Source organism: Eucalyptus grandis, chromosome 8 (genome assembly GCF_016545825.1).
Source record: "Eucalyptus grandis isolate ANBG69807.140 chromosome 8, ASM1654582v1, whole genome shotgun sequence".
Classification (NCBI taxonomy): domain Eukaryota; kingdom Viridiplantae; phylum Streptophyta; class Magnoliopsida; order Myrtales; family Myrtaceae; genus Eucalyptus; species Eucalyptus grandis.
In genome coordinates this window covers 57,803,589-57,816,639 of record NC_052619.1, presented here as the reverse complement: position 1 = coordinate 57,816,639, position 13,051 = coordinate 57,803,589, and the positions used below count along the sequence as shown (strand labels likewise).

The 13,051-nt window shown below is 41.1% G+C and overlaps 1 protein-coding gene and 3 pseudogenes across 1 annotated transcript; 1 reads left to right on the top strand and 3 right to left on the bottom strand.

Moving 5' to 3' along the window:
• Positions 1 to 536: 536 nt before the first annotated feature.
• On the bottom strand, positions 537 to 4,637 carry LOC120286597 (annotated as a pseudogene).
• Positions 4,207 to 10,627, bottom strand: LOC120287392. The gene is made up of 4 exons (XM_039300181.1): positions 10,562 to 10,627; positions 8,945 to 9,028; positions 8,772 to 8,829; positions 4,207 to 4,398 (listed from the first exon to the last, which is right to left on the bottom strand). The coding sequence occupies exons 1-4, from the start codon at positions 10,625 to 10,627 to the stop codon at positions 4,232 to 4,234; spliced, it is 375 nt and encodes a 124-aa protein (XP_039156115.1). The 3' UTR covers positions 4,207 to 4,231.
• LOC120287391 lies at positions 10,594 to 12,924 on the bottom strand (annotated as a pseudogene).
• A 69-nt stretch (positions 12,925 to 12,993) lies between these two features.
• LOC120287390 overlaps positions 12,994 to 13,051 on the top strand; it is a 1,272-nt pseudogene continuing 1,214 nt past the window's right edge.

The window sequence follows — 13,051 nt, the reverse complement described above, 5'->3', positions numbered from 1 at the left end:
ATCAATGCGGTGCAGTTCCCACGTGGATCTTAGGTTGACGATTTATTCAATTAAGTTAATAATTACCTTGAATATATTAACTGTTTTGAAAGGACAGAAGAAACTACCCAAGTTCTGTCCATATGGAGGAAAAAAAAAAGGGTCTTACACGATCACCGAGAAATTCTTTTGACTTCTTTGGGAAGTGGATGATCCTTCATCTTCTTCTCACGTTCCATAAATGGCAACACGAGGAATATTCGGAAAGCGATTCAGGAATCGATTAAAGAGAGAATCTCAAGACAATCGATCTTCCCTTTTAGCTATCGAATTTCTCTTTGATCGATCAATGTGTGATGTTTTGTGTATTCGTTACTGATGAAATCGAAATGATCTCTAGATCGATTCAAAAAGATCTTTCGACTCGCTAGAAGGCATCTTTCTCTACCAGTCCACCGAGCATTTCGTACGTACATAAGTTGTTTTCAGGAATGCGACATTGGAAGTGCATCGCTACTGGATTTTCACGAGTAATCGCCGACGCATCTCACGAGAAAAACCGCAGGAATTTAGTGTCTCCATTACATTTATCAAGCTCGAACAAGAAGAAGAAGAAAAGAAAAGGATTACATTTATATGGAGCCTCCTAACTCGCGCTGCCCTCCGTTGCGCAGATGAACTACACCTTTTCATAAGAACTACCGAGGCCTTGACGGCTTCTACAGAGACGATGTTTTGGACTGAGATGTTCCGTCGATCTTCCCAAGTATCTACAGGGGACATGCCGAAAATGAATCTTGCGCCGCCTGTTCTCTCGGATGCCCGCGATGCGACGCGAAAATCAAACCGCTCGACACCACGCGGGTCCTCAGGATGAGGTTATGCCAGGCAGCAGATGTTGAGACCCTTGGAAGTGTCCGGGGATGCGGTGTCTAATCTCTTCGAAAGCACACAATGTCTCTGGAATCGAGCCCTCCTGCAAACTGTACCAGCAGCATATGCGAGCAATTAACAGACTGGTGCTGCTCATGACACAAACTATAAACAGTAACTATGCAGTTCGAGGTTTTCTGATTTGATCGGGTTCCAAAGCCGCGAATTAAAGTATAAAAAGAAGAGATGATTTAAGAGTCGAGCCATCTGAGAAGTTCATTTCGGTTACCTGATGGGCCCTATATGCGAAATGAACACCCTGGAGCAATAGAGCTTCTTGGCTCGATTCCTGTCCGAGTTCCGCATGGATTCGAACTCCATTGTCACTCTCTTCATGTACATGGTGGCCAGCCTCATTGAAACCTGTTTTATCTGCAGAACAAACACCAAACCGAAGATCAGTAACCAGTGTAAATTGTAGAACTAAACCAAGCAGAACTTAAGCACCAGTGGGAAGAACTGCAAATTTATAACTTTTGGGACACTCGCAGCAGCAGAAAGAAATTGCTAAATGTCTAAGTGAAGTCCGTCACCACACAACATCCGCAAAAAGTTGGGCTCTTGGCTTTTCGGGTAAAACATGCAAGTTCTACATGTTTCTGCTCTCAACTTCGACATTTGAGTCAGTCGAGGGCCGTCAGCATCATGACTTTTCATTAGAATCCATGGTGAACTTAAAAAGAAGACAAATGTACTGTACTTTAGACACCATTCCCGAATCGAGCATCCAATCAGTTGGAATTTTCCAATTCTGATATGACCTCACAGCCGAACCGCAGTTTGACGAGCTTTGAATCCCTCTCTCGGACCTGGCACAATGACATGAAAGGGGTGAAACAGAACTCTGGATAATTGATCCTGCTCCCACCTTGGACCACTAATGCATGACGAACATGAAGTGTAAACTCACTTGTCTAGTAAGCCAGCCATCTTCTTCAATGCACTTGCACAAGGAACATCCATATCATCCTCGTATGACGAAATCTCACTCTCGAGCAACTTAAGAGTTCGGTATTCAACTGCAGCTTCTCTCATGGCATCAGCTTTCTTCTCGGGCCAGTTGAAATGTTTCAACACAGCCCGCTCATCAGCCTGTCAATCAAACGTCAACATTAAAGCTGGCAGATTACACAAGATTGGTCTTAGTTTGTCAGCTTTAAAGATGGTAATGTTACAGCATCAAAGATATCACATAGGTAGAGCTAGGTGTAAGGTCATCAATTTCCACTACAGTCCATTCAATGTGGACCACGACACAAATCAGCAAGAAAGGCACCTTCAACACATTTGACTGTAAATTTTTCCACCATAAACAGCACATGATGCATGGGAGACCAAGAAGGATATTCAGCTCTGGCAGCTGGCTAACAATGCTAATCAAGCTCAAAAGCAGTGGCTCTCTACTATCTGAGGGATACATGGTATTGCTAGTATTGCTACATATAAATTTTATTTGTTCTATCATTAACATGCAAAAGCTGTCCAGTTCAAGATATTTTCCTCTCCTACAACACAGGTAACTAATTTTCACCTTCAACTCATGCAACTCCATGCCATTAAAATCTCTCTCAAACATGGGGTCGTCCATTCTCACGATCTCATCATTTAAGCAAGAGGATTCATTCATCGAATTGGGTGATAGACCGCCCAAAAAAAAAAAAAAAAAAAAACTCAATTCTGAGGAGAAGCCTAGCAAAAATGGGAGTATATCCTACCTATCTACATGAGACTTTGTGGTCCAAACATTTATGATGTAAGTCTCTGTCAAGCCCCATCTAAATTGAGGTTTCAGAAAAGAGTTTAAATATGCACCTAAACTCACCAGGGAAGAAAGTTCATTATCAAGCCAAGCCACAAAGTTTAGGACCTCTTCAATATCTGAGAAAGCAGCAGCTTGAATTTTTTGGATAAGACCATTAACGAGCTCCCCTTTGGTTTCAATATCTGCTTTGATCTGTAAAATCAAGTTGAGTCAATACCATTCTAACTACATTCAGAGGACAAAATCACAAAGTTATTCACAAATCTCAATTTAAAATGATCTGGAAGCTTACAGCTAAAAGATGAGCGGAACGGTTTTGAATTTCTCCAACTATACTACTATGTGCACTGGTAACCGCTGGTTTATTGGAATCCTTGATCTTGGTTCATCCTTCTTCTCTTCTGGCTTCGTCAGTAAGCGATAAAATTCTACGACTGCTGGAGTTTTAGGGGTTGCAGATCCTCTGGCCCGGGGCCGAGATGAGGGAAGAGGTGGCGGAGGCGGAGGTGGCAGGGACGGGCAAGGGGGAGGCTTCACATTATTGTTGGTGCCTCTTGGTATTGAACTCGCTGGCACTGTTGGTAGCGTTGTCTTAAAGATAGCCTCACCGAATGCTTCCTTCTTTTCTTTTGAATTATCCAACTTATTGGCAATCAATTTCTGAATGTCTTTGAATTTGGGACTCTGGAAATCCTTAGTTGACTCCCTCTGAACAACAAGACATGGAACAAACAAACGCCATTCAACAAAGCTGGGAAATGAAGAACTTACAAACAACCACCAGTCTGTAACCAGAAGGAACACAAGCTCATGTTTCAAGTTTGGAAAAACTTTCAATTCTTAAATTTATGGAGGGGTGGTTTTGCCTACAGACTGAATTATATCATGCAACCATCAAAGGATTATCTTATTTCCACAACAGAATTGGAGCATGTACTCCAGATTGAAATGATAAGAAGGGCTCAGAGAGAGAGAGAGAGAGAGAGAGAGAGTAGGTGATTCGAGCATGTTTTTACTTCAAACTATAAACCAAACCACAATATCATGCCAAAATTTGGTCTTAGACTCTCACCTGATCAAAGCTGCTGAGAGTTGCTACTTTGTCCTCAGCAACAGCGAGTTTCTCCGTAAGCTTCCTGTTCTTTGAGTCCAACTCCACATTCAAGCTCAGTGCTTTTTCCAGTTCTGCCTTTAAAGCCAACACCTCACTCTGCAAACTTGACCAAATTCTCAGTTAACTCGAACTTCTCTTGCAATTCCTCGCACTTCTTCTTATTCCCATCCATCACTCCATCCTCGTTTCTCCTGCTAGTGCTAGTGACAGAACTCGCACCCAGCCGCAGCCGCCGTGGCCGAGCGAACTGCTCGACAACCGCGCGGGCCAGCCCGGGTCGACCCCCGGTCTTCGCCTCCTCGAGCTCCCTACCCTGTTGAGATCCCGCAGCAATGTCTCCAGATTTGGGGGTTCTGAGCAAAAGAGACCCTGGGCCTTCGAATCGTTCTTCACATCTGGAGGCACTGACCTTGCTCTGTCTCTCAGAACATCACCCGCCAGCTTCAACGGCTCCTTAACCTTCGGGGTGGCTCTGAAACGCGAAGGTGTGGTGGAATGCGAAGTCGAGTAATTGCCGCCAATTCTGCCTTCAGCTTCGCTGCTGGCGTCGTTCTGGGCGGTGTTTCTTGCTTCATGGCTCCCAAGCTCGCAACTTGACCCAAGAAAAAACCTGCAAAAAGCAAAAAAACAGAGGGACAAGCTCTTTTGGTTGTCGTGGATGGAAGTTTAATGGGAACAGGATTATGTGAGACCCGCGGGGGAGACGGGTCAGCCTTGCTTCACGGGGTCAGTGTTCTCGATTGACTATCTCGCTCATAATGATTCAGGAAATAACCCACAAGAAATATCCACAGAAGAAACCCACAAGAGAACAAAAGACCCAATTTGTTCCTTCTCTCCCCTGCTCATTGACCCCTCCACGTCCAGACAACGGGAAGCCATTATTGCTAAATCTTTTCTTGGTGGTCACCTCCCAGAGAAGCAAGCAATGTAGCAACGGTGGTGGGCAAAGTAGCTGTATTTGAACCCAAGCTACTGAGCCTTTGGGGGATACCTAGAAAGGGGAAGATCCCCTAGAGTTGTGATGGGGAAATTTTGTGCAGATCAGCTTTTTCAGCACTTCAATGAATGAATATATGGAGACAGGAAGTACAAAAACCTGAGTTTTGCTGTGCTAACTGTTGATGTTTTTTCATTTTTTTTCTTTGGTTGGTGTCCCCTTATATCCCACAATAATGGTCTTCTGTAGTAGGTATTTACTTTGAACCACCCCCCCCAAAAAAAAAGGTGGGTATTTGCAATTAAACAATGTCAACCGATGAAGTACATGCCAATTCACAAATTCCAATTCATTTTGATTATTAGAATTCTTGACCTTTTTTTTTTTTTGGTGGATGTAGAAAATTTAAGCAAGGGGTCAAAATCTCAAGAAGCAAAGAAAAACAACCCAGAACCAGGCGTACCTTAACCAGGCATATGGAATTTTTATTATAAGAAAATTAGTTCAAAATAAATACGATACAAATATACTGTTTTTGAAATTTTATATAATGAGACTACTCCTAATATGATTCATACAATTAATAAAATTTCAAGTCCATCTATTTTTCTAATTGACACCTCCAAGAGACTTCACATGACATAATTCATTTAAATATTATTAGTCTAATGTGTCATGCTAATTGTCGAATGTGATTACTATACTACCACAAGCAGAATAATGAGTATGTCATTTAGAATTCAAATATAGTTATCATCTTGGACCATTAATTTGGAAGCAATCTATAACCTATTCCTTTACTTTCTGCAGCATTAGAGAATTCACTGAGAAATTTAAACTAATCCATTGCCCATCATGAGGCGGTCGGACGGCAAATGATTGAGATGGGCCCTTAATACAAAGCAGACAAAGCGCAGTACAATGAGACCAAGTTTCTTTGTTTTTTTTTTTTTTTGTCCTTTTGCTAATTTAAGTCGACAGTACGAGGCCCGCTAAAAAATCTGCGGGCCTTAAATTAGGTAAAGAAAATGTTCTTTATTTTTATGGCGTGTGGTCTAATCATTGCAACAGTATAATTTCCACTAAAGAGGGTATTCCTTATGGTGTTTGATTGATTGATGATTACTCCAAAACATGTAGTTGGTTCTAAGTCAAGTAAATTGAATTTAATGGATGTAGTAGGAACTCCACTCATTCTCATTTAAGTCTACTTTATATATAATGGGGTTGGTGAGAAAGTGCCAATTTACATCGGAATAAACTTTTTAATTTTACTTGGTTATAAGTTATGGAACATTTGTAATAGTGCCATTTGGTGGATTTAATCAAGGACCTGCCATGCAAGAAACATGTGATTGAATGGTTTCCATTTTTCTACATTGGTTATCTGTAAGATGACATTAGGGTGAGCCCTTGATTAAATTTTTGCACACATACCAAACCCATGTTAGAAGAGATTAATGACATCATTTTATGTATAAACCAAGGAATGGATGGAAATAAATTTTTTGCGATAATTAGGAATTAAGAAAAGCATCACCATATAAAGAATGGCAATTGATGAAGAAAAAACATGAGGGTCCCTAGTTAATCATTTCACATTCATAATTTTCTGTAATGTCCCATGAACTTTAGGTTTAAATTTTTAACATAATGTTTTATTTGTCTTATCGTCCACGCTAATTATTAGACCAACTTATATGGTAGAAAAGAAGCACTTGTAGGAAACTTTTGGAATGTGAAACTATTAAATAATGATCAACAAAAACAGAATAGTGATGGGATTAGAGAATTTTGTCTTGTCCTCAACCTTGTTCACACAAAGATTCGAATTCAAAATAAATAAATAAATTCTCTTTCACATACATAGAAAACCTCGCAACAAACTGGAGATGCTTTGTAGTAAAAAATACCTTTTCTTGTTCCCTAATCTCAAGAGATTCTGCTAGAATATCTTGCCAAGAAGTTCACTATAACTGCCAATCCCAAAAATATTCATTTTCTTTTCCACTGAAAACAGCGCACGCTTACTTATAAAGATATATAGTAAAAAAAATTGAGTAAATAATAAATAGCATGAGAATACAGCTTTCATTGTCGTAAAAAGAAAAGGCAAGAGATTTATGAAATACTTGAAAATGATTTAAAACTCGAATTTATAAGGTTCGAGATTGGTTGATTAATTGGCAATTTTTTTTTTATATATATTCTGATTTTTTTTCCATTTGTAGTTGCATGTAGAATATTTAAAACATATGCTTGGGTTATACATGAAATCTTCTTGGAAAAATTCGAAGTCTAATAGTATAAAATAAAAATAAAATAAAAAGGAGGAAGGACCGACTGCTGATTTTATATTTTGGCAACCAACGGTGCAAATAAATTACTCACAAATTGACTTAACCAACATAAAACATCATACTACATTGAGACTGGATCCACCACCACTTCATAGAACACCTAATTGATGCCCAGAACGTGAACTCACATTTCAGTGCACATATGAAACCCCCCTCATTCGGAATCTCAATTTAGTTAGGTCAGTCCTACAAGCAAAAACCCCCATCTCTTATAGGAAATTGCAAGAGCGATGCGTGATGTTGCAGCATCGCAGGTGTCCTCTTCGTCGCATGCGGGCATGCTTGCTCGGGACATCATTCGAGCGATGGGATCAGCGTCTCCGTGCACGTCAATTTTCTTTTTGCGCTCCAAACGTTTTGTAACGTGTGAGGGAAAGATTGATTGGTTCTTTGCTTGATAAAGAATAGTACGAGGCGACAACCTGTCGTCTCCATTGTTGATGAGGATGATGTTGACTGATCAAAGGAGCATTCATGAGAGAGAGAGAGAGAGAGAGAGAGGAATGACCCGTGAACGGAGCAGGAACTCATTGCTTAGGTACTATCAGGAGCGTGGGGGAAGGAAGCTGCATGTGACTGCAAGAGTTTGCCCTAGAGAATTGGTTCTTGAAAACTGGCAGGAGCTGACAAATTCTAAGGACAAATTCTACGGTACATCAGAGTACTTACTTTATAGTCTAAACCCATTTTTCTTTACTGCCTTTACGACTGCAATTCGTGCAGGGATCCTACTACGTTCGAGAATGACAAATGAGAAACTCCAAGCGCGTCCTTCTTCTGTGGTAAAATAGGTGTCTCCAGGCACTGTAGTACCATGCCTCGTGAACAAACTTTTGAAAAGGTAGCTCGGAAGGTGGCGCCCGATAATTGCACGGTATACTTGGAAGAAGGGTTTGTCCAGTCGAGCCGAGGTTCAATCGAAATGATCGAAGAGTTTTTGATACCTCATTCAGCCGCTTACTTTACCAATTGTGGCGACTGGTAAAATGCCGGGTGCTAATTCCTTCGGAAAACATGGTCACGAGTTCGAGTTGCAATAAAGACAACTCACTTGACAAGACCCTCGTAACCATTACCATATGATTCGCCTGGCTACAGTGGAGAGGAATGAGAGAAATTCCATGGCTCGATGTGGATTGACACTAAATTGGCAGCACAAACGTGCAAGTCATTATACTTGATGATATGACGAATCGAACTTGTGACATGTGTCTAATTCGCATGTACAGATTTGGCGACTTTAGATCTCCCCATGTTACAAGGACCTAAAGACATTCCTCAACGATCTTCTAGTTACAAGTCTAGCTTGGTCTAGTAGCAGGGCCCTAGTAAGCTAGATGGCCCACTTAAAGCAGAAAGATGTTAAAGTTTGTTAGTTGATGAGCAAGCCTAGTTCTACTGAGTCCCAGATCCATCCAATGATCAACTCTACCATCTTCTGCATTTAAAGTAATTATCTCAATATATTGCTTCAACAGTTACTTCTCTTTTTAGTAAGATAACAGAACCCTACTAAAGTCTCATCACAGAGGAAAGGAGAGGAACCAGGACGAGCTAAATAGAAGCAACAAGATAAAACTTTGGTTTATCTTTCTACTAACTTTTGTGCGTTTTTAATTTATCTAAAAGAACAACTGTATCAGAATGAAAGATGCTTAGAACCTTGCTCTGAAAAATACATACCGGCAATCGAACGGAGTCTGTGCTGAACTCTTATCCTCTCCTTCACCCAAAGAAGAACCTGCAATAGGTAGCAGATCGCGATGCGTGCATACATAGTTTCACGCCCACGTTAGATGCGTATCTATATCGATATCGATATTCGGTATCAAACAAAGCAATCAAGGAGTGATTACCTTGGAGTTCTTGAAATGGACTAAAAGTTTTGGATCTACATATATATGAGCTGAAAAGGTGGGGGAAGAAGTGGGACAATGGAGCTGTAGGATTACAACCTCTTGATGAATATAACCCCGGAGGTTTTGTGCATAGTGGAATTGGTTGGTTTCTTCTTGTTGGTTGTGGTTTTCACATCAAACGAAGCGAAGTTCGTTGAGGTGATTGTGATTTAAGATGGAGAAAAGAATGGCCTCATTTGGGCAACTTTCGTTTCCAGATTTTGCGTTAATTTCATGGTACTTAGGACCATTTGGGTTCTAATGGAATGAGCCCACGTGATTATAGTGTAATTAATCTTGTTCCAGCTCTTGCCATCTGTAGAGGATGTGACAACTCACTAAACGGTTGATGGGGGACACCGAAACTTCTTCAGTCAAGGAATATCTAATTTAGACCGTACAATTCTTTGAAAATAAGAACAGAATGATTGAAACGGTTCGATGAACACATCACTTTTGCATCCTTTGCTTTGTTGCTTGAATGAACTAGTCTTTTTGAATTACCGAATTGAAAGATGAAAAAGAAATAATCAGTCTTCGGTAAATTAGAGATGATATACTTCTCTTATACATCAATTGATCCATCCAAAGGGTCCACTCAATTATACAATTTTCATGAACTTATGGATGATGTGATTTGGGATGTAACCCCGCAATCAATCTATGATTACACAAATTAGAGCGTTAACCACACTCCTTTGAACCAGCAGACATAATCTTAAAGCTAGATCCTTATGGCATCCGAAAGGCAAAACGATCTGTGAAGTCAAACTTCTATTCTTTCAAGTGTCAAAGTTCCTTTCGGCCTCATTGTAAATACTTTCAAATCTCTCAAGTTACTCCCTAAATCTAAGCCGAATCAGCTTAATTTTGACTTAAATCTACGGGAATGAGAAATTTGTCACTAGATCTCACGTAATCTATTAGAATCCCACTTTAATTTGGTCCTTAAACCGAAATCAAAGGTGAAAGTCCAGCCCATTTTAAAGAGTTAAACCATAGGCATGCATTGTTAATCATATTTTATCCCACCTGCAATTCCTTTGTTTCTATCTTTGTCATGCTTTCTCTCTCAGTGGGAAGGTTTCTGCTATGAATAATGCTCATCATAAAAAGTGGTTTAGGCTTTTGCTTTACGCAAGAAGTGAAGAAACCTACTGAAAAATAAACTGAGAAAGAAAAGATGGATTCTTGAATTGCCCTAAAACCATTTGCCACCGGCGACAGTTGGCAGGGACACGTCATGAGGGACCGTATAAGCAAATAACATGTTTGAGGGCATGTGGAAGTCCCCATCGATTAAATACAAACCAAATAGAGGAGTCACCCATCAATAAAATGTTGTTGAGAGCTTTGAGTAAATTACGGGGAAGCCAAGAAAAAGAAAAAGTGGAAGCTTGAATTGGGCTTGCAAGAAAAGCAAGTTTGGGTTGACTATAAATTGTCAAGGAGTGAAGCTAAAATTACCAATTTCTTGTTCCAAACAAATGCATTCAATTGAAGGACACGGTCTCGGCTGGTGAGGGGCATTTTCTGATGTTAAAGGCCCAACTTTAGTCTCCATCTTGTTCACACTTCTCCAACAGCATCGAACTTGAGGACCAGAAACTTTTTTCTCAGAGACTTTCTTAACATCTTCATCGGACACTGATGTTCCTCAGTGACTGGGGCTTATATACAAGATGCAGACTCAAGACTTCAGTTGTAATGAAAAAGACGGCCAAATTGAGTCACTAGCCTCATTTGACTGAAGCAACTGTATCCTGTAGTGCTATCATGGTAGCATAGATTCCATTTCTCATGTTGATCAGGGTCATTGTCTTTGAGCACCACGATGACATTCGCACGGCGGATCGTTGATAACTGATGAGCCACCACCAATGTGGTCCGGCTCGCCATGACTCTATCCAACGTGTCCTAGACCACCTGCTCAGATTCGACGTCAAGAGCACTCGTGGCCTCATTGAGGAGTAAGATTCTCGGGTCTTTCACTATGGCTCTGGCGATCGCCACCCATTGCTTTTGCCCGCCAGACACCTGAATGCCTCTTTCGCCCACTGTTGTACCGTAACCCTGTGTATTTTTACAATGTCATGGTCAGTAATAACTAACAACCCAAATGAAGACTCTTGAAATCTTAGAAGGATGTTGACAGATTAAGCCTTTATGAGCATTGGCTAACTCTGCTGCCGCTACAATCGCGCCTCCGTTGCATTGCCCTTTTACCATATGCGACGTTAGCACAGATGGTGTCATTAAACAGGACAGGCTCTTGGCTCACCAGACCCATCTGACCCCTTAACGACTCCAAGTTTAGCTCGCATATATTGGCTTCATCCAAGGTTATTCGACCAGAATCAGGGTCATAAAATCTCTGAAGCAGAGATATTACTGTCGATTTTCCACTCCCGCTTTTCTCCAACCAAAGCAACTGTCTAGTACATGAGATGAGACACATGAAATTATTTCTTAGCGAGTGTTTGAGCTTACGAGCCTCTGCATCAGATGAAGCGTATCTATAGTGAAAAAACAGAGAAAAATGACCTAACTTGTATTTGCTGTACCTGACCAGAATGGATGAACAAGCAGAAGTCTTTGAATACTAGGAGTTCAGGTCTAGTTGGAGACTTGAATTTCAGGTGATGAAATTTGATGTCTCCTTTCACATTCACTAGGGAATTCCACGGTTGTTGCTAGCATCGATCTTAGACTTTTAGGTCTAAGATTTCGAACACGGAAGCAACTGAACTCTTGGCTTGACTGACATTTGCGAGGAGTTCGGACTGCGAAATTCTGAGTCCCGTCATACACAATGCGAAGAAGACCTGCAATACAAGTGATTGGACCAAAGTGAGGGACATAAAAGCCTAGGAGAAAGATGCCAGCCTAGACAGATGCATGAGCGGAATGCGAACTTACTCGAAAACCTTAGGAAAAGTAGTCTTCCTGTGTTGACGAGCTCAGCTCTGACATGAAAGCTACAGCATAGACGAAAAAGAGAAAGAAGAATGATAATCTGAAGCCGATGCACTTATGATTCCCTGCCTAACTCTTTCCTTTAGACGGCCTCGAGATTTCGTCCGATAAAGTCTACCATCTTTTCTTCAGCACAGAAAGATGCGACTGTCCTCATGTTGGCAACCACATCGCTTGCAACTTCACTTGCTTCCCCATACAATTTCTGCAGATATATAGTCGGACTGATTAGACTAGCCACTTATTATGCAAATTGCTAAACTATATGCACATACAAATAGTCTGTTCGATGTTGTTCATCCGTCGAATTTTCGCAATTTTTGCTCAATATGTCAGCTCTAAGCTGTACTCAACAAGGTCAGAGACAGACCTCTGCATTTGTGTTGAAGCCTTTCATGGACTGCATTTGAACATATCCACTGACACCAACTAAAGGAAGCAACGTGAGAATCACGAGAGCCAATTCCCAGTTTGTTTCAAAAGCGATGAGCAAGCCAGCAATCATCGTCGCAGCATTCTGCATGAGCAAAGCAAGAGTGTCACTGACCACAAATGCACCAACGTCGCATCTGTCAAAAGCCTCGCACCAATTATACCACTGGAGTGCTCAGTTTCGTTGGACCAGCTAATGTCCATGTGCACCACCTTCGAAACTCATGACCGCATTCTTCTGATCAACTTACACCCCACCATGGCGAAGAAATACATGCTCAGTGGCGTTGCCACTAAAGATGCCATGCCCAGAATCAGAAACATCAGTGATCAATACTTTGAATCTTTTTGGAGTTCCTCCGCTGGTTCATAGAAAGTTTTGATCACGCTAGCATCGAGCCGAAAATTGGATATATGATGCCATTGCAAGCTGCAGCTATCGCACCTAACAGCAACACCGGAATCTCCGGGCTATTAAGATACACCAAATGGGTGAGATACTTGGGGTGCTGGTGATGATACTTCCGCATCGCTGGGTACCGAGGCCTCTTTCAGGTGTTGTGCCAGTGTATGTAAACTGAATTCAGGCGACTGACAAGATGAAATCGAGAACAAGAGATGACTCTGGTCTGAATATTTCACAGGTGTCCTTTCTGG